The sequence below is a fragment of the Limulus polyphemus genome, unplaced genomic scaffold (genome assembly GCF_000517525.1).
Source record: "Limulus polyphemus unplaced genomic scaffold, Limulus_polyphemus-2.1.2 Scaffold1104, whole genome shotgun sequence".
NCBI lineage: Eukaryota > Metazoa > Arthropoda > Merostomata > Xiphosura > Limulidae > Limulus > Limulus polyphemus.
The window spans coordinates 120063-147531 of NW_013666714.1; the positions used below are offsets into that span (position 1 = coordinate 120063).

General features: G+C 34.1%; 1 protein-coding gene across 1 annotated transcript in view; it reads left to right on the forward strand.

The window, feature by feature from the left end:
* The window catches only part of LOC106462147 (tachykinin-like peptides receptor 99D), a 57374-nt gene that overhangs the window by 26144 nt on the left and 3761 nt on the right, over positions 1-27469 (forward strand). The window contains exons 2-4 of the mRNA XM_013922041.2: positions 16851-17066; positions 26075-26225; positions 26610-26806. Coding sequence (XP_013777495.1) covers positions 16851-17066; positions 26075-26225; positions 26610-26806 — 564 coding nt within the window. The remainder of the gene's footprint in view (positions 1-16850; positions 17067-26074; positions 26226-26609; positions 26807-27469) is intronic.

Here is a 27469-nt window from a genome sequence, read left to right on the forward strand (position 1 = left end):
CGGGTTTCGAAACCCGGTTTTCAGAAGTATATGTCTGCAGACAAACCCCCGCGCCACTGGGGGGGGGGCGTGTTTTTTATATAAACGTGTAGTGCTGCCCTAGTAGACTAAAATCGTTTTCTTTCTTTTTTGCTTTTTTATGTAGAAAAACCGTTGGGTGTTTTAACCTGTGTCATTATAAGTTTATGTTAAGCCATTATCTAAGTTTATACACATTTTCTATTTGAAAAGAGGATTTAAAAGTAGTTGGAAGCCGAAAGACTTGATAAATATTTATGAGAAAATGTCTTTTAGTCCTATTTGTATTACTGGTATTATGTATTCTTTAATTTGACACGCTAGATCACAAAGTAAAATAATCACCAAATTTTTTTGATTTGTTTTTCTTTTAATCTACAATGACAATTCACTTAGTTTTTTCGGACTCATAGAGTTTTTTCGAAATATATTTTTTTGGTAGAAAAATCGAGAATTTTTATTTTAATCATCACATTGTAACTGGTTTTCTGAAGGTTTCAGAACTTCAATGTCTATAAATAAAATTCAGCATTGAACCTATCAGTGGATGATCGAATACGTTTGCTTTCATAGGAAAGTGGGACTTCTCGCATGAGATATGTAAAATATTTGAAATAGACATAATTTTATTAATGTAACCAGGGAGACGGAAAATTCTTAAATACTTAAATTGTATAAAATTAAACGAAATAAAAAGTTAAAACGTTAAACTTTATGTTCAAATATAATGGCAGCAGAACGGGTTAGTAAAAAGATTTTTTAAACTTCTTTAATGATGTAATATTTAATGATAAAGAGTCTTGGCTGGGAAATAAATTGGTCTCCATTTGTCCTTAAGTAGAAAGTAAAACCTCAAGAAACGACCATTTTTCATGGAGAACACGATCTCGTTGCTTCTGAAATCCTTGGCAGTAGAGTAAATTGCTAGATCTGTGAGTTTTATTATTAGCTACTAACGACGTCTGTTTCCCTTTTAGGCTTAGAGTATTTTTTTAAACGCTTAAGCCCTGACATGTGAAACATCTAGAAAATATTGTCACTAAGCTACTCCTTATCGCTACCAACCAACCGACGAAGAAATGCTCTATAGATTGACATTTTTCACACTCAGTAAACTTTATTTGTCCAAATCTCATTTGTCAAAATTCTGGTGAATATAATGAAATTAAATAACCAGTTTTATTTTACTTTTCTTATTGGACAACATTTCTTGAAATACGATCACAAATCGGCTTCTTATTATCAATATAGACGGCCAACATCAGTTGAGATAAATAGTTGTTCCATCAATACACAATAACTTTCAACTCTTCATTAGACTTTTTACTTTTCATCATACAAACTCCGAACACATCTTCATGTATGTAAGATATAAAATCTCCTGATGTAGTATCTAATCGTTTATTATTCATGCTTTACTTTAGTAAACAAAAAGTTTTTCTTTTGCAGTTATATTTTATAACGAGAGTAAAACAAACGGTTATTTCTTTTGTTCGTAAATCGATTGAAAACTAACTCACGAAAACCTAAAATAATGTTTTAATTTATACAACGTCAGAAAAAAAATAGTTTTCCTAAGCTTCATTTTTGGTAAGATACGTTTTATTTTGAATGTTTTAAAAACTGAATTGTTCTAAGTTTTGTTAATAACTTGCGTTTTCGTAAATGTATGTAAGTAAGACAAACTGAGTCCTTATTTTTCTAGTATGCTTAAAGCCATACACGACTGCTTTTGCTAAGTTCCAATACGAAGGTTACAAAATTGCCAAAAGTAGAACTGAACGAATCACTAATAACACTATGTAAAGAAAACTATGAAGAGACTTTTGAGAGTAATAGTTATCATAACTGAAAGAATACTACATGTTTTAATCATATATATATATACGTATATATACTTAGATAAATATATAAATATGCATGCGTATGTATCAATCTATTGCTTTGTTTGTTTATTTTGAATTTTGCTCAAAGCTACACGAGAGCTATCAGCGCTAACCGTTCCTAATTTAGCAGTGTAAGACTAGAGGGAAAGCAGCTATTCATCACCACACACCGCCAACTCTTGGGCTACTATTTTACTAACGAATAATGGGATTGACCGTCACATTATAACGCCCCCACGGCTGACAGAGCGAGCATGTTTGATGGGATGGGGATTTGAACCCGCGACCCGCAGAATGCGAGTCGAGCCCCCTAACCACCTGGACAAAATGTAGTTGAGTTAGCTATAAAAAGTTAGTTTGATAAATAGTTAGATCTAGAGTGCGTAATTGTGAGTTTAGACATAAAGAGCGTATAGTGGTGATTTCTAAGGTGAATTATTACATACTGTATTGTAATAACAGAGTAGAGAAGTCATGATTTGTTTTGCCAATTGTGTTCTAAAGTAACTGAGCCGCCCCCCCCCAGTGGCACAGTGGTATGTCTGCGGACTTACAACGCTAGAATCCGGGTTTTGATACTCGTAATGGGCAGGGCACAGATAGCCCATTGTGTAGCTTTGTGCTTAATTACAAACAAACAAAGTAATTGAACCAACATGTATGGACTTTGACGAAAAGAGACGATTGTTTAAAGCTCGGATACAACTGTGGTAACAAACAGTGCAACGTAAGTGAAATTATCACCGATTGTACTGTAATAACAGAGCAGAGAATAATAATTCATATTGTCAATTGTGTTCTACAGTAACTGAACCAGACTGTGTGGACTTTGACGAAAAGAAACGATTATTTAAAGCTCTGGATACAACTGTGGTAATCAACTGTATGAAGAACATTTGTGTATAAATTTGACTTATTTTAATATATTGTTTTAAAAATAAGTACACTGTGTGCTCTTTGTTCATTGTTCAAATTTATCGCCAACAAATTACAGACGCCTACTGTAAATAATCCGGCCCATCCAAACATATATAAACCTTACAGTGTGAAACATTATACATTTATAATAAAGTTTTCTTCATTATACATTCAAGCTGTCACCAAACTTGTAATTGTTTAATTTGTTTCGAATTTCGCGCAAAGTTACTATAGGGTTATCTGCATTAGCCCTCCTTAAATTAGCAGGGATAGACTAGAGAAAGGCAGCTAATCAACAACACCCACCGCCAACTTTTGAGCTACTCTTTTACAAAAAAAATGGGATTGAGAGTCACATTATAACGCTTTCGCGCCTGAAAGAACGAACATGTTCGGTGACGGGGATTCGAACCCGCGACGTGCAAGTTGCGAGTTGAGTGCCCTAACCACCGGGCCATGCCAGGCTGATTAAAATAATATAACTCAAAACACCATATATATATAATTCTCTGAAGGTGGTATTGGCTTTAATACATCAGTGAAATAAGAGGCCTCCATTTTTTTGTATTATGTGTACTAGTATTTATTGACCTTGTCACCTTACCTTGTATAGAGTTGTATCACCTTTGTAGATGCTAGAATGATAACGTCAGAAGATAAATTTAATTATCACCTACATACCTGATTTTACTAACCTGACTATACTTTATTGCTTTTCTGTTTTATTGAGAATAGTTTGTTTGTTTGTTTGTAATTAAGCACAAAGCTACACAATGGGCTATCTGTGCTCTGCCCACCACGGGTATCGAAACCCGGATTCTAGCGTTGTAAGTCCGCAGACATACCGCTGGGCCACTGACAATAGTTACCTTCCCACAAACAAGTTCTTGACGGTAGATTACAGTTTTTTTACAGTTTTTTGTATACTTGCTGAACCATATTAATTCCCAATGTTTTAATTTCTAATTTTGTTTCACGATCGCGAAATAATTCCTCCAGAACTAGTGCCTCAAACCATTTATCCCTATATTGATTCATTTTTACGTCGACTAATCTAACTGATGTATTTCTGAATAATCTAGCTCTTTTACTTCTTTAAATATTCTCTCCTAGCGTACGTGTAAATATATTACTTCCAGAGACTAAATGGTATACACGTTTATTGTATAACACACTTGATGATAAAACGGTTACCTTGTGTTGTAACAGGCTTAAAACTAGTCACTAAGTAGTTTAAAAGAGATTAGTTTTATGTATCTCTTATCAAGGGTGTTTTTAGACCGACTGAAGCTTCGGGCTCGCTGATTTAGTCTAAACCAAGTTTGTTATTACTCATACATAAAATACTATACAATACTCTGTACATTAAATAAAGATATTGAGTAATACATTAATGAAAATTTATGTGAATAATGCAGGAGAGTGCTTGCTTAAAATCAACTACTATTCAAATATGTGGACAAACCATTACGATTACACTATAATTTTTTTTCCAGAATTTATGTCATCCAACAACTAATATCAATAATTAAAAGTCATAATCCTACTTTCTTGTGCTACATTAATACAGAGCCCTTTTTGGCTATTATAAATTTAGTGTCTAAACCTAAAGCTTGGGTGTGTATTTTGGAGAAAAATGAAATTTTTATAATAGAATTAATTATATGTTTCTATTTAATTCGAATTTTTACAAAACTTAATAAAGTGCATATGTTTTTAACTTGTAACTCAAGAAACGTTGGATCAAACATCAAAGAATGAATTTACACAAACTTATCTAACCAAATTTATTCTTAATAAAAAATAACAGATCAAATAAATATGCTCATAGTTTTTCTATCAGAATCGGCACATTGGGTTTGTTAAAATTAAATATTTAACCTTTCAGTTATATTCAATCCCTTATAGGTGCCCCCAGTGGCTCAAAGATAAGTTTGAGGGCTTATATGCTAAAAATCGGAGTTCGATATCCGTAGTGGGCATAGTGCAGATATCCCATTATGTAGCATTTCCCTTAAACACAATTACACATCTTCTTATTTAGCGCTTGGTGGTTATATGTAATTGGTTTAGATTCGTTTGTATAAACTTGAAATTCAAACAGCGATGTTGTAAACAGGCATATATTTTCCTTGTACTGATATATCTTGCAATAATTTATATTTTCAACCTGAATAACACCTTATGTCTACATTGGCTAAGCTATCACGTCAGAGATCCCTAGGTTTTAAATATAGCCATCTGCCCAGAATGAGGGCAGCCGGTCAGCAGCATCCGTCTTCATAAGGTTTTTGGCTGGCTCTTATAGAATTGAAAAATAGAATTGACTGTCACTTTTATAACACGTTTACAGTCAAAAGTACGGAGCATGGTAAATGGCATTACCACTCGATCCTCTGACCTTACGACTTGTAGCACGGTACGCTATTCATTAAGCCATGCCTGTTCTGTCTTGAAATAACTGTCTTCATTCTTAATTGTTTGTTTGTTCTTGAATTTCGCGCAAAGCTACACGAGGGCTATCTGCGTTAGCAGTCCCTAATTTAGCAGTTTAAGACTAGAGGGAAAGCAGCCAGTCATCACTACCCACCGCCAACTCTTGGGCTACTCTTTTACCAACGAATAGTGGGATTGATTGTCACATTATAACGCCCCTACAGCTGGTGGGGGAGCCTGTTCGGTGTGACAGGGATTCGAACCCGCGACTCGCAGATTGCGAGTCGAGCGCCTTAACCACCTGGCCATGCTAGGCCTCATTATTCCTAAACCTTTAACATTTGTAGTGAAAGAGACATTTCGCGAAAAGATTTAATAATTCTCTAAAATCATGTCGAAATAATATCTATGAAATGCTATTTTATGCGTTTGTTTTCTTTTCAGTTTATATATTTTTAATAAATGTATTATTTAACATCATTTAACAAACATGATATTTTAGGTTTCTTAATCTTAGCTACTAATCCAAATTCATTGTTTTTAGTACTTAGCAGGTCTATCTGAGCTATTATTAGCTGACCTAAAGGTACAGAACATCTCCTATACCCACAACATTGATCTAAACGAAAGAAGGATTGCAGAGGAATCCCATCTAGAGGAAGTAGGTGCAGGTTACACTTTCTACTGGACTGCTAAACCCAAAGACCACCCTCAGCAATCTGGTGTGAATTTCCTATGCGATCCGGAATTGCATGCAAGCTTGATTCATTCCCTAAGGGAAGAAATGCTCGACTCATGGTTCTTCGGACAAACCATCAGCATGCCACCCTCATCAGTGCTCATGCACCGACAATGAGCCACACACATAAAAACAAGGAAACCTTCTACGATGATCATAGTAGGGTCATTAGAGAAATACCACAACAGGATGAACTCATCATCCGTGAGAATCTCAGATCTAAACCATCAAGGAAGACCAATGTGACTGCCTTCGATGACCCAACCAATAAAATGGAATTGCAACACACACTAGATGCTGCACTAACTGCCAGTGCAGAAGACACCATTAGTATTGAAGAATGTTGGAGGAAGCTGAGGGACGTACTTTACAACAAGGCTTCTGAAGTCCTCGGTTTTATCAAGTAAAACACCAGGACTGGTTTGACAAAAATGAGCATATCATAAATAAATTTCTTGGCAACATGAGCAGCATTCAGAGAGTTTATATATCTGAGAAGAAGTCACCACCAAAAAAGGCCAGATACCATTAGATGAAATACTTGTTGTAGGCCAAACTTATAGAGCTTAGGAACTACTAGTGGGAAAACAAGGCTGCTGATAAGCTCGACATTAGGGCTTTCTATAAAGGTCTTTGACCTGTCTATGGTCCCAAATACAGGGGCATGACACCTTTCCTCATATCAGATAACAACCAATTCGTAACAGACAGATGTAACATTCTCTCTCCCACTTGGTGGCACATTTCAGCAATTTTCTGAACAGCCAGTCTACAGTGCGTGACGACATCACAGACTCACTTCCACAGCATCCTGTCCTGGACTGACACTTCATTGAACCATTTCGAGTCGAGATAACCAAAGGCATCCAGAAATTTTTTGTAGACAAGACTCCCGATGATATTCAGCTCAAAGTCTACAACCATAGAGGAGCTCACATGGCTAAACAACAAAATAAACTATTTTGCAACATCTGCAATGAGAGTACTGTACTGCAGGAGTACAAGGATGCATCTATAGTCCACTTTGATGTAAGCAAAGTCCAGCTTTGATAATCATCGTGATATCTTCCTTCTAACCATGGCAAACAAAGAGTTGTTTTCAACAGGATTGTTTCCCATCTTTTCAATGCGATGTACCTGGAATCACAGTGTGGCTTTTGAGTTTGAGCTAGCTGGTGAGCTGTCGACATGATCTTTGCAAAGAAAAGGCCGGTAAATAGAACAAGGATCTGTATCTGGTGTTTGTAGATCTGACTAAGACTTTCGATACACTAAATGATGGAGGCCTATGGAAAGTACTACACAAATTTGAATGTGCATAAAATATTATCAAGGTCATCTTTTCATTCCATAACGCTAAAGTTATGCATAGAGTGAAATTATCAGATGCCTTTCTTGTCACCAATGGTACCAAACAGGGTTGTGTTATGGCCCCATATCTGTTTCCTATTTTCTTCTCTGATATGCTCCTATTTTCATTTAAAGACCTCAACAAAGGAGTACTGATGATGGTCTCTTCAATCAACAGTGCTTCAGGACTCGTACATAGTTAAAAAAACAGCTGCCAAGAGAGCTCCTATTTGCTGATCACTGTACTCTCATAACACACACCCTCGAAAACATCCATCTGATTGTTGCTCGCTTTGCTCAAGGTTCAAAAGGTTTTTGGTTTCACAATAAGCTTGAAAAAGACAGAAATTATATACCAATCAGCCATACCAAGCTCTCATATTTACAACTGACAAAACATCTCTTAACCCATTTTACAAGTTCTTCTACCTAGGGAGTACCTTCTTCAACAACACCGTGCTGAATGAAACCACTCAGTTCCTGACGAGGGAAACCTTGGCATTTAGTAGGCTTATGCACAGGCTTTGGAAGGAACGTGGCGTCTGCCTTTAGGCAAAGATCAAAGCTTACCAGACTGTTTTTATCACTTCAATTCTTTAGTGTAGTAGGATATGGGCACTCTTCCAGCGTCACATAAAGCAACTAGACGCATTTCGCCTTCGCTGCTTCAGGATCATTTGCAATATCAAGAATTTCCAATATCGGAATTTTTAAGAGCTGTTGTATTCCAGATATTGACAGTATACTTAACAGATCCCAGCTCTATTAGGTCGAATATGTGGTTATATGGACACAGACCTGAATATAGAAGTCAATGTCCATAGCTGAGGATAATAAGTAAGGTTCCTACAGGACAAATGGACACGTCACAAAACAAGCACCTTATGAGTCCCTCTAACAATGACTACACTTGTAAACGTATCTGCAAGTCAAAAAACTGGTTTTTCATCCCGTATAAGATAACATCAAAAACTGATCTATATGATTATTATTATCATTATTATTACTTTACTAACCCTTGATGAACACTCATTCGTCGAAGCGACGAGAGAATCTATCCATTCATATTACAAGCATTGGAACGAACCCTTGGGGTTTAACATTTGTGATTTATGAGTTTGTTACTGTTTCGTCCAAAACGTTAGCTGTACTAGTCGTCTCTAATTTTGGTCGGCTTGACGTGGGTCTGTGGCTATGAGATTGGGTTTCTCGGGGAGTGGATGTATTTGAAGGAATTACTGTCTCCTCACAAGGTTTAAAGGTTTTAGGTATACAGTTTCACCCTGATGGTGTTGAGATGTATCGTATGAATTGGCATGATATTTGTCGACAGGTCACTCATATTTGAACATCTTGGCGTTACAAAGATTTATACCTGAAGGGTCGGGTGTCAATTATGAATGCTTTAGTTGCCTGTGTACTGTGGTGTCCTCTGTACTACGGTATATTTTTCAGGTTCTACATAAGGAAGAGTCTACTTTTGCTCTATTACGGAGGAATGGTGGGAGTTAATTATGAGGTGTTGATTAAACCAGTTTCCGAAAGGGGGCTCAATTTTGTAGATATTCATCTCCGTAAGTATGCTTATCGATTGAAACTGCTTCAGAATTGCTTATCGGGATAGTGTCATTAGGTTTTAAATTCGTTATTAGACTTTTATTTTGGTCTTTATGGTGATTTGCAGCTCGGTGCTAATGTATTTTCCTGTCAAATGATTCCTCGTCTTTTGCCTCCGTATGTTGCTGAGATCTTGATGGAGTGGATTGTTTTTTCAGGTTGGTTTACTCGGCAACCAACTGACGATATTTTGGAAATTTTTGAGCAACCTTTGTTTCTTAACCCTAGTCTCGTGGATAATTATCGGCGGTCGTTGTATTTTTCTGAATTTATAGCTGCAGGTATCTCTCGTTTCCTTCGGGAATCTGCGATTATTGAGTTGGTGTTGTCTAGTTATAGTGTTTGTTTGTTTGTAATTAGGCACAAAGCTACACAATGGGTTATCCGTGCTCTGCCCATCACGGGTATCGAAATCGGTTTCTAGCGTTGTAAATCCGCAGACATACCGATGTGCTACTGGGGGGCCTAGTTATAGTGAACTCACTAAGGAGTTTGTTGGTAAACACCGATATCCAACAAAGGAATCAAAACAACCTTTCCAAATAAATAGACGGCCAATCAGTATCAGGTACGACACTCCTTCAAAACTGATCCGGTACATGGGGGTGAAAATTATCCTGTAAAACATTAAATATTATTTGCAAAGAAAGATCCTGAAATAAACTAAAATCCAACCCATTTTTACATTCAAAATACAAAACATGTGTGGGGAAGTACCCAACTAAAGGTAATACGGAAGTAAATATAGGTGTACCTCATTGAGGTAGAGCCGAATAAAGTAGACTGAAACGTTGTAATTTAGGTTACCTTATTTGGCATCATGCTGTGACTACCAATGTTAAGTTAGTTCATATGCTTCATCACCCGACGGTCTTATGTTTCTTATGTGGTGTGGATCGAGAAACTATTCTCCATTTGGTTTTCCAGTGTTCCAGAGTAGAGGGTATGTGGGTTTTAGTTTCTAGTTTGTTGGAAATAGTTTTGGGTCGCAGGTTAATGGATCACGAGAAACGACAGGTGGCTTTGGTTGGATTTTTACCTCGTTTCGCATCATTTAACAATACATGTATGTACAGTCATTTCCATGAGATGTCTTGAACATTTAATATATTTTTGTTTAAACACCCTCTATGATGGTGGATTAATAAAGAAAAGCCCCCCAGTGGCACAGCTGTATGTCTGCGGACACACAACGCTAGAATCCGGGTTTCGATACCCGTGGTGGGCAGAGCACAAATAGCCCATTGTGTAGCTTTGTGCTGTATTACAAATAAAGAAAAAAAAAGGCGCTCGACTCTCAATCTGCAGGTCACGGGTTCTAATCATCGTCACCGAACTTACTCTCCCTTTCAGCTGCGGAATGTTATAAGTGACGGTCAATCCTACTTATTCGTTGGTAAAAGAGAATCCCAAAAGTTGGCAGTGGGTGGCGATGACTAGCTGCCTTCCCTCTTGTCTTGCTAAATTAGGGACGGCTAGAGCAGATACCCTGGTGTAGCTTTGCACAAAATTGAAAACAAAAAACATTCTTTTTTTTTCTCTAATTTTAAAATGATAAACTAGAGTGAGGGCAGCTTGTCAAAAACACCCACCGACAACTAATGTACTATTTAATCGAATAATGGGATTTGACCGTCACTCTTATAACGTACCCATGGCCCCAAAATGTAGAGTACGATTATGAGGCATCAGAACGTGGAATATGTATCCCCAGGTTCATAGTTTGGCAACGCTACTCCTGACTCATGTGGCTTTTTTATCCCCGGGTTCATAATTTGGCAACGCTAATCCTGACTCATGTGGTTTTTTTACCCCGGGTTCATAATTTGGCAACGCTAATCCTGACTCATGTGGTTTTTTATCCCCGGGTTCATAATTTGGCAACGCTAATCCTGACTCATGTGTTTTTTTTATCCCCGGGTTCATAATTTGGCAACGCTAATCCTGACTCATGTGGTTTATAGCAAAAATTCTTTATGAGTTTGCTTCTGTTAACATTTTCTCTATTCTGCCATCAAAATCTGTTACAAAAGTCAGACAAAATATATCTACAAATATTATTTTCTGGAATAAATGTGTAAGTAGAAATTTGAAAAAAACAATAAAGAAAGTAAATACGGTCCTCGAACTGAATTTAACAAAAACAATCTAAAATTAATTGTTTTTTTATAAAAAAATTGGATCAACAACTCTCAAGTCTTTTTCCAGATCTCTGTCTTTAGGCCATCCCAGTGGCACAGCGGTATGTCTGCGGACTTACAACGCTAGAATCCGGGTTTCGATACTCGTGTTGGGCAGAGTACGGATAGCCCATTGTGTAACTTTGTGCTTAATTATAAACAAACAAACTCAGCGTTTAGTAATATCACGAAACGTAGGATGTGAATTAACTGTTTTATCTGGTGTTATTGCTATATTCTTCAATAATCATAATTTCTAACTTCCAGTCTACAATCAAATACTTTAATTCATTTAAAATATATTAACTTTTTCTTTTAATAACAGTTAGTATTTTGAAGTAATTTTGCCTGTAAAAGTATCCTATTACTACACTTCACGTTTTGACAAGTAGTTATTTATAAATCTAAATTATGTTACGTAAGTAACTTAATAATCTAAGTGAAGTTATGTTGCTAGATATGGCAATTCAGTGAGTCATGTTGCGTGAAAAAGGTAAGTTGTTTTCTTTTACTGAAAGCTGCATCTGTGCCTTATCCAACGCGAGGAATCGAACTCCAATGTTTAAACTTACCGCTGGCTCACAGGGGATGATTTTGTTTGATAGATTATTCAATAATATATCAGTGAATATAGAAAGAAGTACACTCAATACATAAATTCATTTACAGTATGTTATAAAAAAATGACCTAATAATGAAACATCAATTGTTAATTTGGAATAAAATCGAATAACATTGTGTACGATATATGCGATGATGTCTTAAAAGGTGATTTTTTTTATAATATTGAAACTTGATTTAATATTATCATACAACTTATAACGCTAAAAAATATGGATCGATCACTCCTTAACAACCAATCAAAATAAAGAAATAGACTACTAGTGAAATCTGAAAAAAAAAAACGAAATATATCCTGATGTAGTTGAGTTTTTAGATCAGCTCAAGATATATAATAAAAACATGTCTTCGATATATTAGTAAGAAAAGTAGAAAGTATATTTAGCATAACACTACTTATACCTCATTTTGTTTTCAAACATAACGAGTTACTACATCTTCTTGCAAAAGCGTGTGAACGTCACGGTCGTCTTGGCAACATCAAGGACTTCTCTCTCTCCAAAATTCTTTGATTCACGTTGAAGGTATTGCAGCATAGATTACTCATAATGAAGCCGTTCATATAAGGTAAAGAAACCAAATTTGGTTTATTAAACGTGTTCTTAATAAACTTAAACATTAGTTTTTCATACATCACGTAATGCCACCAAATGCACGACTGCATTAGAAAAGTATATTGATATGCTTTATCTAATGATTAATTGATTTTTAGAAACAGTATGCTTAAATATGCATGAAAAATAGTCGAGGCGTTTAGAACTCCAAAGTTTTGTTTTTGTTGTTAAAGTGTTAACAATAGCAAAGTTTCCTGCTGTGACGTTAAAAAGTAGAGATTCATTTCAAAGTATGAATAATTGTGTAAAAATAGTAACAAAAGAAAAGTTGGAGATTCCAGTTAAAGAATAAGTGTTCCAGAATTTCCTTTTGAAGCGTAGAAATTCCAGTAGCTAATAATGTGAAACCTACAAAAACGTTTATCGTTCCATTGCAAGGTATTTTTAAATATTATTGTTGAAATTTCAAAATGCAACAATTCCAGTTAAAGAATAAGTGTTCCAGAATTTTCTTTTGAAGCGTAGAAATTCCAGTAGCTAATAATTTGAAACCTACAAAAACGTTTATGGTTCCATTGCAAGGTATTTTTAAATATTATTGTTGAAATTTCAAAATGCAACAATTCAACTTTTAAACGAAGAAATGTCTATATTTTCGTGATGGAGAATTGAATTTTTTTAATCTTTAGAGATTTTAGTTTTTCCTTTTTGTGGAGTTGCTATTTCAGTTTCTTTTTAAACCTTTATAGGTTCTAGTTTGTTTGTTTTTTATGAACTCCAGATCTTCTTGTTGAAATCCTTAAACATTCTAATTTTTTCTTCTTGGGGGCTAAACATTATACAGTATATTATTAAAGAATTAACAAATCTAAATGGGTATTTCAAGATTTGCAGGATTTCTTAGATTTTTTTAGAGCTTTCAGAATCTTATTTTTGTAAGAGGCTAACAATTCTATAATTTGTTTTTAATAGGAAAGTTAAGGAAATTTCAAGTTTAGAACACCTTAGTTTCACATTATCATCCTGGTTGATTGATATCGTGTTTCCTTACAAAAACACATCTAAAAGGAAATGGATAAATAAAAGATATTCCACCTTGCTTTCCGTCTTACAATTCATATATATATATGTGTGTGTGTGTGTGTAATCTACCATGAAATAATAGATTAATATCTTAAATTGCTCAATTAAATTGTTATTTGATAAATACTTACTGAAATAAGGATACAACTTTAGGAAAATTCCAAATTAGTGTATACTTTGCAAAGGCAAGAAAATTGTAAATATTGGGATTTTAAGAAACAAATTATAACATTATATGCTAAACAAATAATAATAATGCATATTGGCATATCAGTAGCATATCTATTTCAATATTTAACGTAAGAAATAAATGTTAATTATACTTAAAACACGTGTCGTCGTATTTCGATTACCAAGTGATGTTTCGTAAACTTCTTTATTAATAAAGCGCTATTATTTATTATGTCTAATTGAGCTAGTACAGGTAAACGTTATAAAGTTATTTAGCAGAGTGTAATACAACATTTGTGATAAATATTAGAGTATGTTTTTATTAAAGACCCAACTTAAAAAAAAATAGAATCAACACCCTAATCAGACGACGAGAATTAGAAGTTCGAGAGTGAGTTCAGAAAATAAATTAGCAGTTTAAGGTAATATTGGACTTAAAGCTGTTGTAATAAGTAAGATTCCGAATTCTTGGAATACTATTTTAAAGGCACATTCATTACTAACGACAGAATTTTACTATTCGCACATTTTTATTTTATAAATTTTCTGTATTTGTTTGTAGCTAAGTACAAAGCTACACAATGGGTTATCTGTAATGTGTCCATCAAGGGTATCGAAACCCGGTTTTTAGCGTCAAGGCCTTTAGACTTTCCGCTGTGGAGGAAGGGGCATTTTACTATGTTTTGTGTTTCTAGGTATCATAAAATAAGTAACTATTAATTACTATACTAGCAATGTTTCAGTACTATTAATTACATTAAGAAAATTGTTTACACTGTTTTATAACAAATATGAAAATATTTTGTATAATTAAATTTTCGATAAGGAAAATAACGTTTTTGGCACTAGAGATTGTTAGCTACTTTTAAGTAGCTAAATTTGAAATTATAAGTTTATTTAGTATACCGGGACGGAAAGACTAACTTTAAGTAGCTGGGCATGTCTTGGCTTTCTCGTGATATACTTGAATAAGTTTTCAAGAGAAAGGGAGGAGGTTGGGAATATGAACTACATAAGAAATATTAAGGTAGGGCTTGTAGTTCTATTTAAGATCATTTTATTTAAGATGTTTTATTATTTTATTTCTTTTGTAAGGGTGGAGGTTGGGAGTTGCATCTAGTAGAAATGTTTCATTTCTACTTTAGGAATTATAAGGATTTTTAAGGGTAACTGCCTTTCTACAACTGACTGCAGACAGTGAAAGGCAGTAGGAGTTCAGATGTTGTGGGTGTAAGCACTCAACTCCTTACCAGTAATTGATATCCCATGTTTGCTGGCTAGTGTAGCATCAGCATTTGAATTTTGTCTCGTAGATGGGATATTCCCAACACATTTGGGAGCTATTACTGCAGGCTTTATCCGGTAGGACTTTTAAGGTTACAACTAGGATTGACAATGGATTCTTTACTAAAATCTTCTATATATTATATTTTAAGATTTTTTATCCGAATTTTTAGGTAATATAAAATGTTAAATCTAAAAGTGAAATAATTAAAATAATAATACATTAGAGCTTACAGTTTAGAATCTTAACATTACATGACTTCCAGGCAAGCGTTTATATCCTCAGCTTTTCCTGCAGTGTACGACAGCAGAGGGACTATTTCACTAGAACTCTTTGATTCTCAAGGGCTTGAAAGTAAGACTCTTTCTGTATGCTGAACACGTCTAGGGTTAAATTAAATACCTAATCTGTTCCAAAAAATGATGGATATTTAATAGTTTTTTGTTGTTGTTGTTTTCAGTTAACGCACATATTCAGAAATACTGTTTCATGGCTAAGAAATAATATTATTTTGAATAACTTATAAGCTAAACTTTGTTCGGTACAAAAAAATGAATTAAACCTTCTTATATTTTTTTCATAGATCTAATAAACGTTCGTTAATTAATAGGGTTTTTTATCATTTCGCCCCTGGAAAGAATTTTCAATGTTGAGAAAACACTAAATCAAGTCAATGTTTTATGCTTTCTAACATAACTTTCAGTATTTATTTTGAAATAGTCATGACTCCAGGTAGGACAGCGATAAGTCTAAGGATTTACAGTCTTAAAAATCCGGGGTTTGGTTTCCCGTGGTAGACACAGCAGATAGCCCAATTTGGATATACCGTAAAATAAACAAAACAAACCTGTCATTATTTGTCTGTAAAAGTTGTTATATATGACGTTCTTTAAGCGCCATCTATTACTGGTTTTCTCAACTCAAAAGAAAATATTGTTTGTTTGTTTTTCCGAAAGAGCCCCGAAGGCTGCCTGGAAGGGTCATCTGTTTTAACCACTCGCACCTCTATACAGTAGTGTGTTGTCTGTCAGTCAGTCAGTAGACATTAAACTGACCTCACATAAGGGGCGCTTAACGTTGAAATTTGAACTGTTATGACGTCAGTAAAAAATTATGTCCTCTGTAGGCTACAACAAGCATGATCTATTAACTTCAAAAGCAAGAAATAAATATGCTTATTATTCTTCATTTTCGTTTTATTTACTCTTGAAACAGAATACTTTCGGAGAACCTGCGGAAGTAAATCTAGTAATGTAACCTATTTACCTTACAAATTAATATTTCTCAGCAAATGTTACATATCAATATCTAACCAAAATTAATATTTTATCATTAATTAATCATCAATGAAGTATTTAAGTTTTATGAACGTTTTAATCAGGCGAGCAGCATGTCAGTGTCCTTTTACGAAAACGCCCCTTTAGTCAGCGACAAGATTACGGTCTTACTACGTTAAAATCCGGGAATCAATGCCCTGTGGCACACTGAGCGCAGATAACCGTTTATGTAACAATAAGAGTTTGGAGACGGCTTTAATAGCTAATGATGAAAACTTTATTATAAATCTACAACGTTTGTTTTCATGTTAAGTTATTTGTCTGTTACTCTAATATTTTAAAAGTTGTTGTAACATATAACCATAATTTAGTTGTTCATAAAGCTGTCTTAAGTACAAACAGTGTCCTTATTTCTAGGTCTTGTAGTTTTTCTTGTACTTATATCTCACCCAACTGAAATCTTACGAACTACTCCCCAAGAAAGTATCATACGGACACATTTTCCTGAAATACATCTTGGAATTATAAAATTCAGTTAATAATCCTGAAGTTACGTATATATATATATTTAAAAAAAAATCGCCCAAAAATATTTTAGAGACGTTTATCTCAATAGTTTTTATATTTCGAATGGTCCATCGACAGGAAGTATTTTACGCACAGCCTGTGTCGTTCAATGGCTTTACAAATATTGATGTTTTTTACTTTCTTATAGGTATACGGCCATCATGCATCCTTTGAAGCCCCGGATGTCTAGGAAAACGACACTCAACATCACTCTGTGGATATGGGTTGCAAGTAGTACATTATCTCTACCGAATATACTTTACTCCACAACAATGAAGGAAGTTTACCCAAATGGAGGGTATCGGGTTATATGTTATATGATCTGGCCTGATGGACCGACCACTCAAAGCTACACTGAGTATATGTAAGTTTACGGAAATAATCTTTATCTTAAAATACTACATAGCTGACAATCATATTCTGTGCAGATTAATCTGTGTTCCTCTCTTAAACAACTGCACCAATAGCGATAGACGGAATTTTAAAGTTTGATACACTTGGGGAACAAAGAAATAACATTGTCTGCATCTTTAAATCAAGCCTTTTAAACAAGAAGCCGCCACCATTATCACGATTCAATGAATATTGAAACCAAACCGCTTTTTAGCTATTTAGTGTATTGTTTGTAATTAAGCACAAAGCTATACAATGGGTTATCTATGCTGTGTCCACCACAAGTATCAAAACTCGGTTTTTAGCGTTATAAGTCCACAGACATGACGCTGAGCCGCTGGGGGCATTTGATGTCGTTAACATTCAATTACTTCTATTTTGTTTTATAGTTTTAGGATAACTCTCATGGGATATTTTACTTGCAATTTTAATGTGCGTATTTAACTATCGGCGTAATTTAACCAAAAGAACAAAATAAAGTCCTAGGGTCTGGAGTATTTTTGAACAATGCACCAGAAATTACAGAAGTAAAAATATTTTTTATGAAGAGTCAAATTATTAAAAAAAAGAAATAATTAAATATTTCTCTACAAATACAAATATAATGATCGTTGAGTTAGATCAGATGCACTGATGAGTCTAACCATACTACAAAATTGAAATGTTAGCCAATTAAAAATATTCCTCCACTGATAACACAATCCTGCGAATTTAAGCTTCATAAAAGTTGTTTTTATTTTGATAACGGATTTTCCATAATTCAGCTACGCAGATTTCGAAACTAATATTCATTTTTTCCTATCACGTAAGGATTTTTTTTACAAATCGGGAATAAAAAAAACTCTTACTTAAATCCAATTATTATTTCGTTTACCACAATTAAATTTTTTTACTATTATGTTTTTTAACAAAAATAAAAACAAGCTGAAGAAAAGGGAAGAACACTGATGTCCAACGAATATCCATCCTCATTCATCCTGATTTTTTATGTGTGAAATCTACGTCTTTTAGTCTCGAAAATACGTGTTGTGGTCTTTCTTTTATGTATTGCGAAAAATCTGTACGTGATGGAGAAAAAATATCATTTTCGGATTCAGCGTACAGGAATTACTGGAGAACATGTGAACAATTTAAGACAATGAAACAATCGCAGGCCTTTGTAATCAGTCCTTTTAATACAGATATGACTATGTTACTTCAAGCTTCACTATGCCATCTTTAATTTATGTCCTAAGTTCGAAATGTTTTCTTGTCTGTGACACACTGTGTACGTACCAAGCAAAGACTCATTCAAAAAAGTATACGAGCTCATAATGAATATTCTGAGTTGTTCGTTAGCTTTCTTTAAACGCTTAACTCTACAGATGTTAATAACTTGTAACAATAAGTCAATAAAACGTTCAAAAATAAACTAAAACTTATATAGAACTAAGAGATTATTATGACTATATTTTGTAACTAAATAACTACCAAGCTATCACTAAGTAGTTTTTAGATTATATGCAGTTTTAAGTTATAACTATAGCCGGTACAACCTACGTTTCAAAATTTTAAAGTATCAGATATTCCATTACAAAAAAACAACATAAAATACAACATTTTAAGTTCTGGATAAGAGTAAGTTATTTATTTTATTTTTCTTTCCTTCCATTTTTTCCCCCTTAGAGAGATAGCTCGTTTTATAGTACTTTAAAGATTCACCAAAGTCACGATTCATCGCGTTTCATTGGTCACGGTTCGAGAAACGGTTCGTTTGCGCCTCACTTTGGTTCATTTTTTCTTTTTTCCCTAAAATTTCTTTTATGTTAGTAGTTAGAGCAGTACTTGACAGTCACGCTGCCAGAGGGCGCCACACGTATGAAGTCACAGTTGCACTAGGTATCACCTGAGGGCGCACTGCTAGACAACCATGACAAAAAACGATGACGTTATAGTTCCACAAAGTGGAACAAGAGGGCACGTATATCTTAGGGAGGGGTGATATAATAGTTCAATACCAGAAGGCTGTTACTATAGGCGGATTGTGTTAATAAGGTTTATAGGTGGACTGTAATTCTATAGGTGGTTTGTGTTACTAAAGATAGAGTTTGTGTAGATCAAAGGTGTTGCTAGGCGGGTTTTGTTACTATAGACTGATGGTCTTACAAAGGCGGATTATGTTACTAATGGTTGTATAGAGATTTCAACTTACATTTAACTACATATGTTTTAAGAAGGTGTTTTTATACTTCTGTTAGACAGCATGCAGGTTTCAGCATGTCTCATCTTATTTTTCATTTATTTGTGTTTCTATAGGATGAATGTTATTAACATTTTAATACATTTCTGAAAGGATTGTATCATACCTTATATTTTTATAAGTATTGAACAAGACGGCCGATTGTTTTTATATGACTTAGTATGACTTATACTGATTACAGTTTTGGTTTCTATATTTAAGCATGCTTTTTACTATTATTGTCCTATAAAGGACACTTATTTAAATACCATGCAATAATTTAACATAAATACTTGCATTATCACTAATTTGACTTTATTCTATCCATATAATTGTGTTCTTGACAAAAAATTTCAAGTTGTTATTTCTTACGATAAAGGACAAGAAAATACACAACCAATTTTGATTTAACATACTGATTATAGTTTTAGTTTATACATTCAAACATACTTTTTACAATTAATGTCCTGAAAAGGACACATATTTTCATGTTTAGCTTTTATAAGTCAGTTGAGTTTAAAGGCTCTATGCAAAGAGCAATTACTGTTGTTACCTCATTGTCTAGCAGAGCCTGTTTCTTAGTAACTGCATATAGTCTATACATTTGCTTGGTGTCTTTTAGCCCATTCCTGACATGAGTCACGTGTTTGATATTCAAGCCTATTGACCGGCTCAATAAACTTTGATTTTAAAAATATATAGATCAGAACATCGAGTTCTGGAAAAGCTTTTCACTTTTGTGTTTGCTAAAACAGATAACACTTTCGTTTGAATCTGGAACTCTCTATCTGACTCTCGGTTTTACTAGAAGAAGAGGGAGACCAATATGACAGAAAATTTGTATTGAAATAAAAGTTGAACAAGTTAATTATAATACATTGTCACTAGCTATGTATTTACATTATACTTAATATCGAAAATAAACGGTTAAAACTCTACATAATCATATATAATTCTACATAAATTTTATGTTCACTATACCTTAATTTAAAAGTCAGCAAACATAGTTATTTAACTTTACATAGTGATACAAAACACTAAACGTGTATTCAAAATATTCTACTTCTCAGTATTTGATGAGTTGGTAAAATAGTAGCCTAGCCAAGAGTTGGCGGTAGGTGGTGATGACTAACTGCATTCCCTCTAGTCTTACACTGCTAAATTAAGAACGGTTAGTGCAGATAGCCCTCGTGTAGCTTTGCGCGAAATTCGAAACAAATCAAAACCAAACCAAGTATTTAATGGGACATTTCAGTAAGCGTACAATTCTTTCATATTTTATACTCATTACTGTGCCCGACTGTATCAGACGGCTTAAAATGTTTTGTTGTTTTTCAAAATGAAAGGTCGATTAAATTCTACTTTTAATATCTACTTAGACGTCAACATATAAAATATGTGAGATTTCATTATACCAAGGATGGTAACATAGTTTGTTTTTCTGGATAGTGTTGATAATTTCAGTCTGCAACATACAGTCTAATTTTTATTTTTTAATTTTAACAACTGTTCATCGATGTTTCAATGTAGAACCATAAACTCTAAATAAGGCAGTTGTCACATGTACTGAAACATTTAGTAACAAAACTAAAAAAAAATCTCAGACTAAAGTATCACACATACTGAAACAATTGTTAACAAAGCTTCAACATACACTAATATACTACTTATGAAAATATCTTAGTATATAAATTACAGACCTATACATGTTTAGCTTAGTGTCTTAATATTCTTTGTATAAGTGTAAAAGATAATACGTGACATGTTACCATAACATTGTTTGAAAAGCTATGCTAAAATGTCTCGTGATAAACGCAATATTTGTTTACACAAATGAAAAATATATACTCTAATTGAAATATAACAAGTATAATATATAAAAGTTGTATGAAAACTAATACAGTATTTTATAAACTAAGACGTTTATAGTATATTAGTGTATCTTGCTAATAAATGTTTATGTTTGTTAAGTGTGTGTGTGATTTTACTTACAGATAATAATCGTAGCACTATGATGAAGCATGAGTTTTATATAAAACATATAATGGAGACTTGTTAGAAACTAATATTCATGAGGTGTAATTTGTCATCGAGTGCACTTGTACAAAATCTATTACATTTGAAATTAAACCCTGATTGTAAGTGAAAATAAAAAACCGAAATAAGGTACTACCATTTGGTGGTAAGTAAGATAAACTTACCTCAATCTACTAAACGTACGACCACTTTCTTGACTACTTTAATAAATGATGGAATGTTAATGACAGATATAGTGTTTTGACTGATCTCTGATACGTTTCCAGCCGACACTACGAGCTCAGGTACTGGGCGATAGGCCTCGTCTGGTATCGACGACAGACTTATGCATTTCGATGTTCTCGTAACTTAAGAATGTCGTCGTACATTTAGTTGATGTTTATAATTTTTCTAGTATGTCTAGATAAATGTATGATTGTGTCTCGTATATGTTTTAGTAACTTTCATAAATATTCATTTCTCACGTCTCTCGACTTTATCAAAAAAGGTTAAACTAGACAAATAATTATCCAATCTTTGATCTTTAATCAAACTCTTATTTATTTATTCTTCTTTTATTATTTTTTAATTTTCATTTTACTTTGGAGAGCAGTCATCTTCCCAGAACTGTCTGCAGGCAGTGAAGGGTGATTATAGACGTAGGACTTGTTCCCAGAACTGTTTGCAGGCTGTGAAGGGCGATATAGACGTAGGACTTGTTCCCAGAACTGTCTGCAGGCAGTGAAGGGTGATTATAGACGTAGGACTTGTTCCCAGAACTGTCTGCAGGCAGTGAAGGGCGATATAGATGTAGGACTTGTTCCCAGAGCTGTTTGCAGGCAGTGAAGGGTGATTATAGACGTAGGACTTGTTCCCAGAACTGTCTGCAGACGTAGGACTTGTGGGCTTGATCACCCACCCACATCTTGCTCTCCTAATTTCTATTTCTTTTGGTAATGTTTTCATGTGAGACAGGCGAACGTAGGTTAAGACTGATAGGTGGTGAATCCCCACTGCAATGTGGGTCGTACTTCCGCAGTCACCTCCAAAATCCAGGAAACATTTTATATCCTACATTATAGCCTGTACCTTGGGGATTCTTTTCATTTATGCAGCGTTTTTACTTTAATTTTATTTTTTGTTTTGTTTATTTATGTTTGGACTTGTTTTTTTGTTCATTGCATTATTATTATTATACATATATATAAATGTGTACAAATAGTAGAGAAACATACCTTCAGTATTGGTTACGAGTGTACACTTTGTGGTGAATATTTTCAAAATGTTTCATCATTTTATCATCATCTCCACAAAAATCATTTTGGTGAGTGTCCTATTTTATCAATCTACGTACTGTATAACCATCCTAAATATAGATTTTGTTTTCTTTTTAATTAAGCGGCTTGGAAAATCTGTTAGTCGGGTTTTTATTTTCTCACAAATATCGCATTTTAAATTATTCAATAAACGGTAAATTAGACTACCACGTGCTGTATCGACAATGGCAGGCTCGTCAAAGCGTAAAACAGAGGACGCACATTTAACCTACAAATCAGTTGTTTGTGAATATCTTGTGTTTCAAGTTCTGGATCAAAATGGAGTAACAAAAACTGATCTTCGAAAATAATACGGAAAATATGTGAAGTGTAGCTCAGTTATAACACGGGAAGAACGTCAAACATGCCCACACGTCTGAGAAAAAAAATATTATATTACATTGCTATAAAAGAAAGAAATTAAAGGTAAACTCTTCCAAGCTTCACTTTCTGTAAGCAGTAAATGGCACGTGCTCCTCAGCTGACACTGCAAGTAGTGCTTAAAACAAAATTAAACCAGAACAGACAAGGAGCAAAAGACATGATAAGAGCTATTGGAATCTTTATAGCTAAAGATATGAGACCACTTTTAGTGGTGGATAATCGTGGCTTTATTACTGTGTTTAGGGTTCTGGAACTAAGATATGAGGCCCGGCATGGCCAGGTGGTTAGGACGCTCAACTCGCAATCTTTCAGCCATGGAGGTGTTATAATGTGACGGTCAATCGTTGGTAAAAGAGTAGCCCAAGAGTTGGCGGTGGGTGGTGATGACTAGCTGCCTTCCCTTTAGTCTTACACTGCTAAATTAGGGACGGCTAGCGCAGATAGCCCTCGTGTAGCTTTGCGCGAAATTCATAACAAACCAAACTAAACTAAGATATGAGATCCCTTCTAAGACTCACTCTAGTACTGTAGTATTTCCTGACCTCTACAAAAATAAAAAAGATAAGTTGGATAGTAAAAGGTGATTTTTTGATGTTCACTTACTAGTGACGGATGTAATCCAAGGCTACATTACTATAACTAAACATTTTATAAAGGACAACTGGGAAATGAGACAAATGAACAAGACAAATGAATGACGCCTAGCTGAACACTTGGAGGATGTACTGAAGGAGGTTGTATCTTCTTGGGTCTTTAAAAAGTTTAGCAATCTAACAATTATATCTGATAATGCAAATAACATTTCCAATGCTGGAAAACTGGCAGAACACTCACTCCATGTGCAATGCTTTTCACATATTCTTAATTTGGCTGCTCAGAAAGACCTTCGTGTGTTACAAGTGTATGTGTTGGTAGGACGGGTTAAAAAAGAAAATCCACAGAAGTTCAACTGAAAGGAAGTCAGCTTATTCTTAAGCTTTCTCAGCATAGGCCGATTTAAGGTGTCCCAACTAGGTTAATGTCTAGTTCTGACATGGTGTCTCTTTTCAGCTTATTCTTAAGCTTTTTCAGCACTGGCCGATTCAAGGTGTCCCAACTAAGTAGAATTCTAGTTCTGACATGGTGCCTCTTTCAGCACATTCTTAAGCTTCCTCAGTACACGCTAATTCAAGGTGTCCCAACTAGGTAAACGTCTAGTTTGCTTGAAACAATAGCCCAACATTTATATACATGATTATATTAAACAGTGCCTTTGATATTGTTTGCTATGAAGTTGATGCTTCAGATGATCAACAGTTACATTTTAAGAAATGAATGTCATGTTCCTACATAAGCGCAGTATTAATCACTTTGTGTTTGCTATTCTAACAAATTTAAGATAGTCACAGGTATCGTGATAAAAGAATCGCTATACGCATCGAATCGTGAGGTAAGCGTATCGTTACAGCCCTATTGTTTGAGAAGAATGGGATATCAAAATAATCCAAACTCCTTTGAAAGCTGAGCCACTAGAAGAATAACGATAAGCAAACTCGTCCTCTGTTTTCTAGATCAGTACGATAAGCGTTTACACAAAGAACGTAGAGCCATCATGAAACTATCATTTCACGATCCATTCCCTAACAGCCACATGTTGTCAGAGTAAAAGCGTTATGTAGTGCCCGTGGTATGTGGTAAAATAACTCGTATAGTGAACTTTTTCTGCTCTAGAAAATGTGTATTCAAGATTAGATTTAGATTTTTTCTAAGCAAGAACACATTTGTTTCCACTCTAAGCGTCTTATATTTCATGAGATCATATAGAACACAATCCATAAATATGATATTTTCTGCATCATCAATAAGTGATGTGTATAAAAAGTATCCCTGGCCATGTAACTCAAACTTTTGTTGAATGCAAGTATGAAAATTATCTTCTAGAAGAGATAACATTACTATAGCAACTTTAAAGATCGTTAATTACCTTGAAAGTACCACATATATATTAGTAAGTGCCTATGTTACTGTCTTAAGTTATTTCAATTGAATTATCGTGAAAAAATAACACGATAATTTAGAATATTCGTGTTTATGAAAGCGCAAAGCATATTTATCGTATGAATCATCAACGTATACCTTGTGAGTTAGCGCCATTGTTAGAAAATTTTTAAATAATGTTATTATCATATAACATGTGCGACATGTTTAAATATATGTTATTATTAATGCATTTTTAAGAAATAAATTAGGTATTTTAGAATTCAATATAATTTCACTCATTGATATAAACTTTAATTAGTGATTATTCAATAATTAAGTTAAACTGAACGAAACATATTTCCAATAAAAGGTAATATTCAATAAATTATCATTTAAAAACGTAAGTTTACAAATAAATGCAAAATAAAGAAGTTTTAAAAATCATGAAACATTTCGCCAGGTTAACTCCTAACATCTTATGAATATTTTAGAGATAAATTGTTTTAATATTTTGCCAGGTAAAAGAAAACTGGTCATTTAGATATAATTCCTAATCTTAAAACGAATATTTTTGACGAAACCCTTTTTATTGGAAAGCTTAGATATTTGTTTGTTTGTTTTGAATTTCGCGCAAAGCTACACGAGGGCTATCTGCGCTAGCCGTCGCTAATTTAGCAGCGTAAGACTAGAGGGAAGGCAGCTAGTCATCACCACCCACCGCCAACTCTTGGGCTACTCTTTTACCAACGAATAGTGGGATTGACCGTCACATTATAACGCCCCCAAGGCTGAAAGGGCGAGCATGTTTGGTGTGACGGGGATACTTAGATATAAAAGGTATATCATGGAAAGACAAGTGGATCGTCTGAAGATATCTTACTTTTAACTTTGGAATAGTTTTTCTAAAGAGGTTAACCTAGATGATACAAAATAAGCGTGATTAAAAGTTCAGTAGCTTTAATCTTTATCTAACAAACCTTTTCTTGATAAGCTATCATTTCAATTAGAAGTTACGTTTTGTTTTTCGTGCTACAAATATCTTTTCTTGGTTTTTTAGACTCTTTTTCTTTCTCCTTCATCATATAGTTATAACGTGGTTATTCTGGTTCTGGCTTACATTCTACCTATTACCTCAATGGCATTTACCTACTTTCGAGTTGGCCAGGAGCTATGGGGAAGTCAAAGTATTGGCGAACGTACAGCAGGACAAATAGAAGCTATAAAGTCCAAAAGAAAGGTTTGGTTAACTCACATTTCTTCTATATATCTCATAATCTTACTGAGCTCTATTTTTTTAGCAGTGACTTTTTTTATTCAATTTAGCTCATAGTGGTATTACTGTAAATAAGTACATAACCAGGCCTTATTAAAACGTTGTAAAAAACGCCTTTAAAAGAAATCATGTTGGATTGGTTTCATCTTTATCTTACTTTCTTAACCACATGTTTGAATATTGTATTGGAATTATTGTAACTTGCAATATAAAGTTGTGTGGTTTGATCTTCGTATCAGGGGTAACGCTAATCTGAAATAAAACATAATGTTTTTCCGGAAAAAAGTGTCTAATTTTTGTTGAATTCCGGTCTGTTCCTAATTTGTTTTCTATATTTTTTCATCACAGATTGTGAAGATGATGATGGTTGTAGTGTTCATCTTTGCTGTATGTTGGCTTCCTTACCACATATACTTTCTATTGGCTCACGACCACAGGGAAATTACAAACTACAAAATCTTCCAACATATCTACCTTGGAATCTACTGGTTAGCCATGTCCAACTCGATGTATAACCCCATTATTTACTGCTGGATGAACAACAGGTGAGGGACCAACTTTAATTGGTAAAAAGATTAAATTGCAGGTTTTATTTCAGTTATATTTTTCAATATTAATTAGGAATGGGCGTGGCTTAGACTCGTTCTGTGAATCCGACAGTTCGCGTGTGAGCAATAAGAGTGATGGTGAAATCTCACTATTTCGCCATACAAGAGTAGCCCAAGAAATAATTGTGTGTTCTCTTGACTAACTGCCTTCTTTCCAGTCTATCACTTCAACATTAGGCTATGCACAGATAGCCCTTGTGTAGTTTTGCGCTAAACAAAGTAAAATTAACCAGACAAAGTGTTATTAATAAATAGTAGTCTTATAAAATATAAAAAATAAGTTAAATAGGCTAAAAATAATTAGGCTAATAAGTTTAGTGATGAAAGTAAAGCGAAGTGAGAGACGCAGTTAAAAGACACAATTAAAAACATTCATTAAAAAAAAAACATTGAGCTAGACCAACATTAAGAAAAGCATGAGCTTAAAAATATAATTTACAATGTATTAAAAACTAGAAACGTCGCCTGAAATTTTATAAAGTCAAATAAATTAAGGTAACTAACTGTTCGAAAAACAAAATCTGTGTGGTTTTTTAGAAGATTAAGGTGTCAAATTATTGGTAGATTAGGGAGTTTTTGGAATCGCGGTTTGCGCTTTGT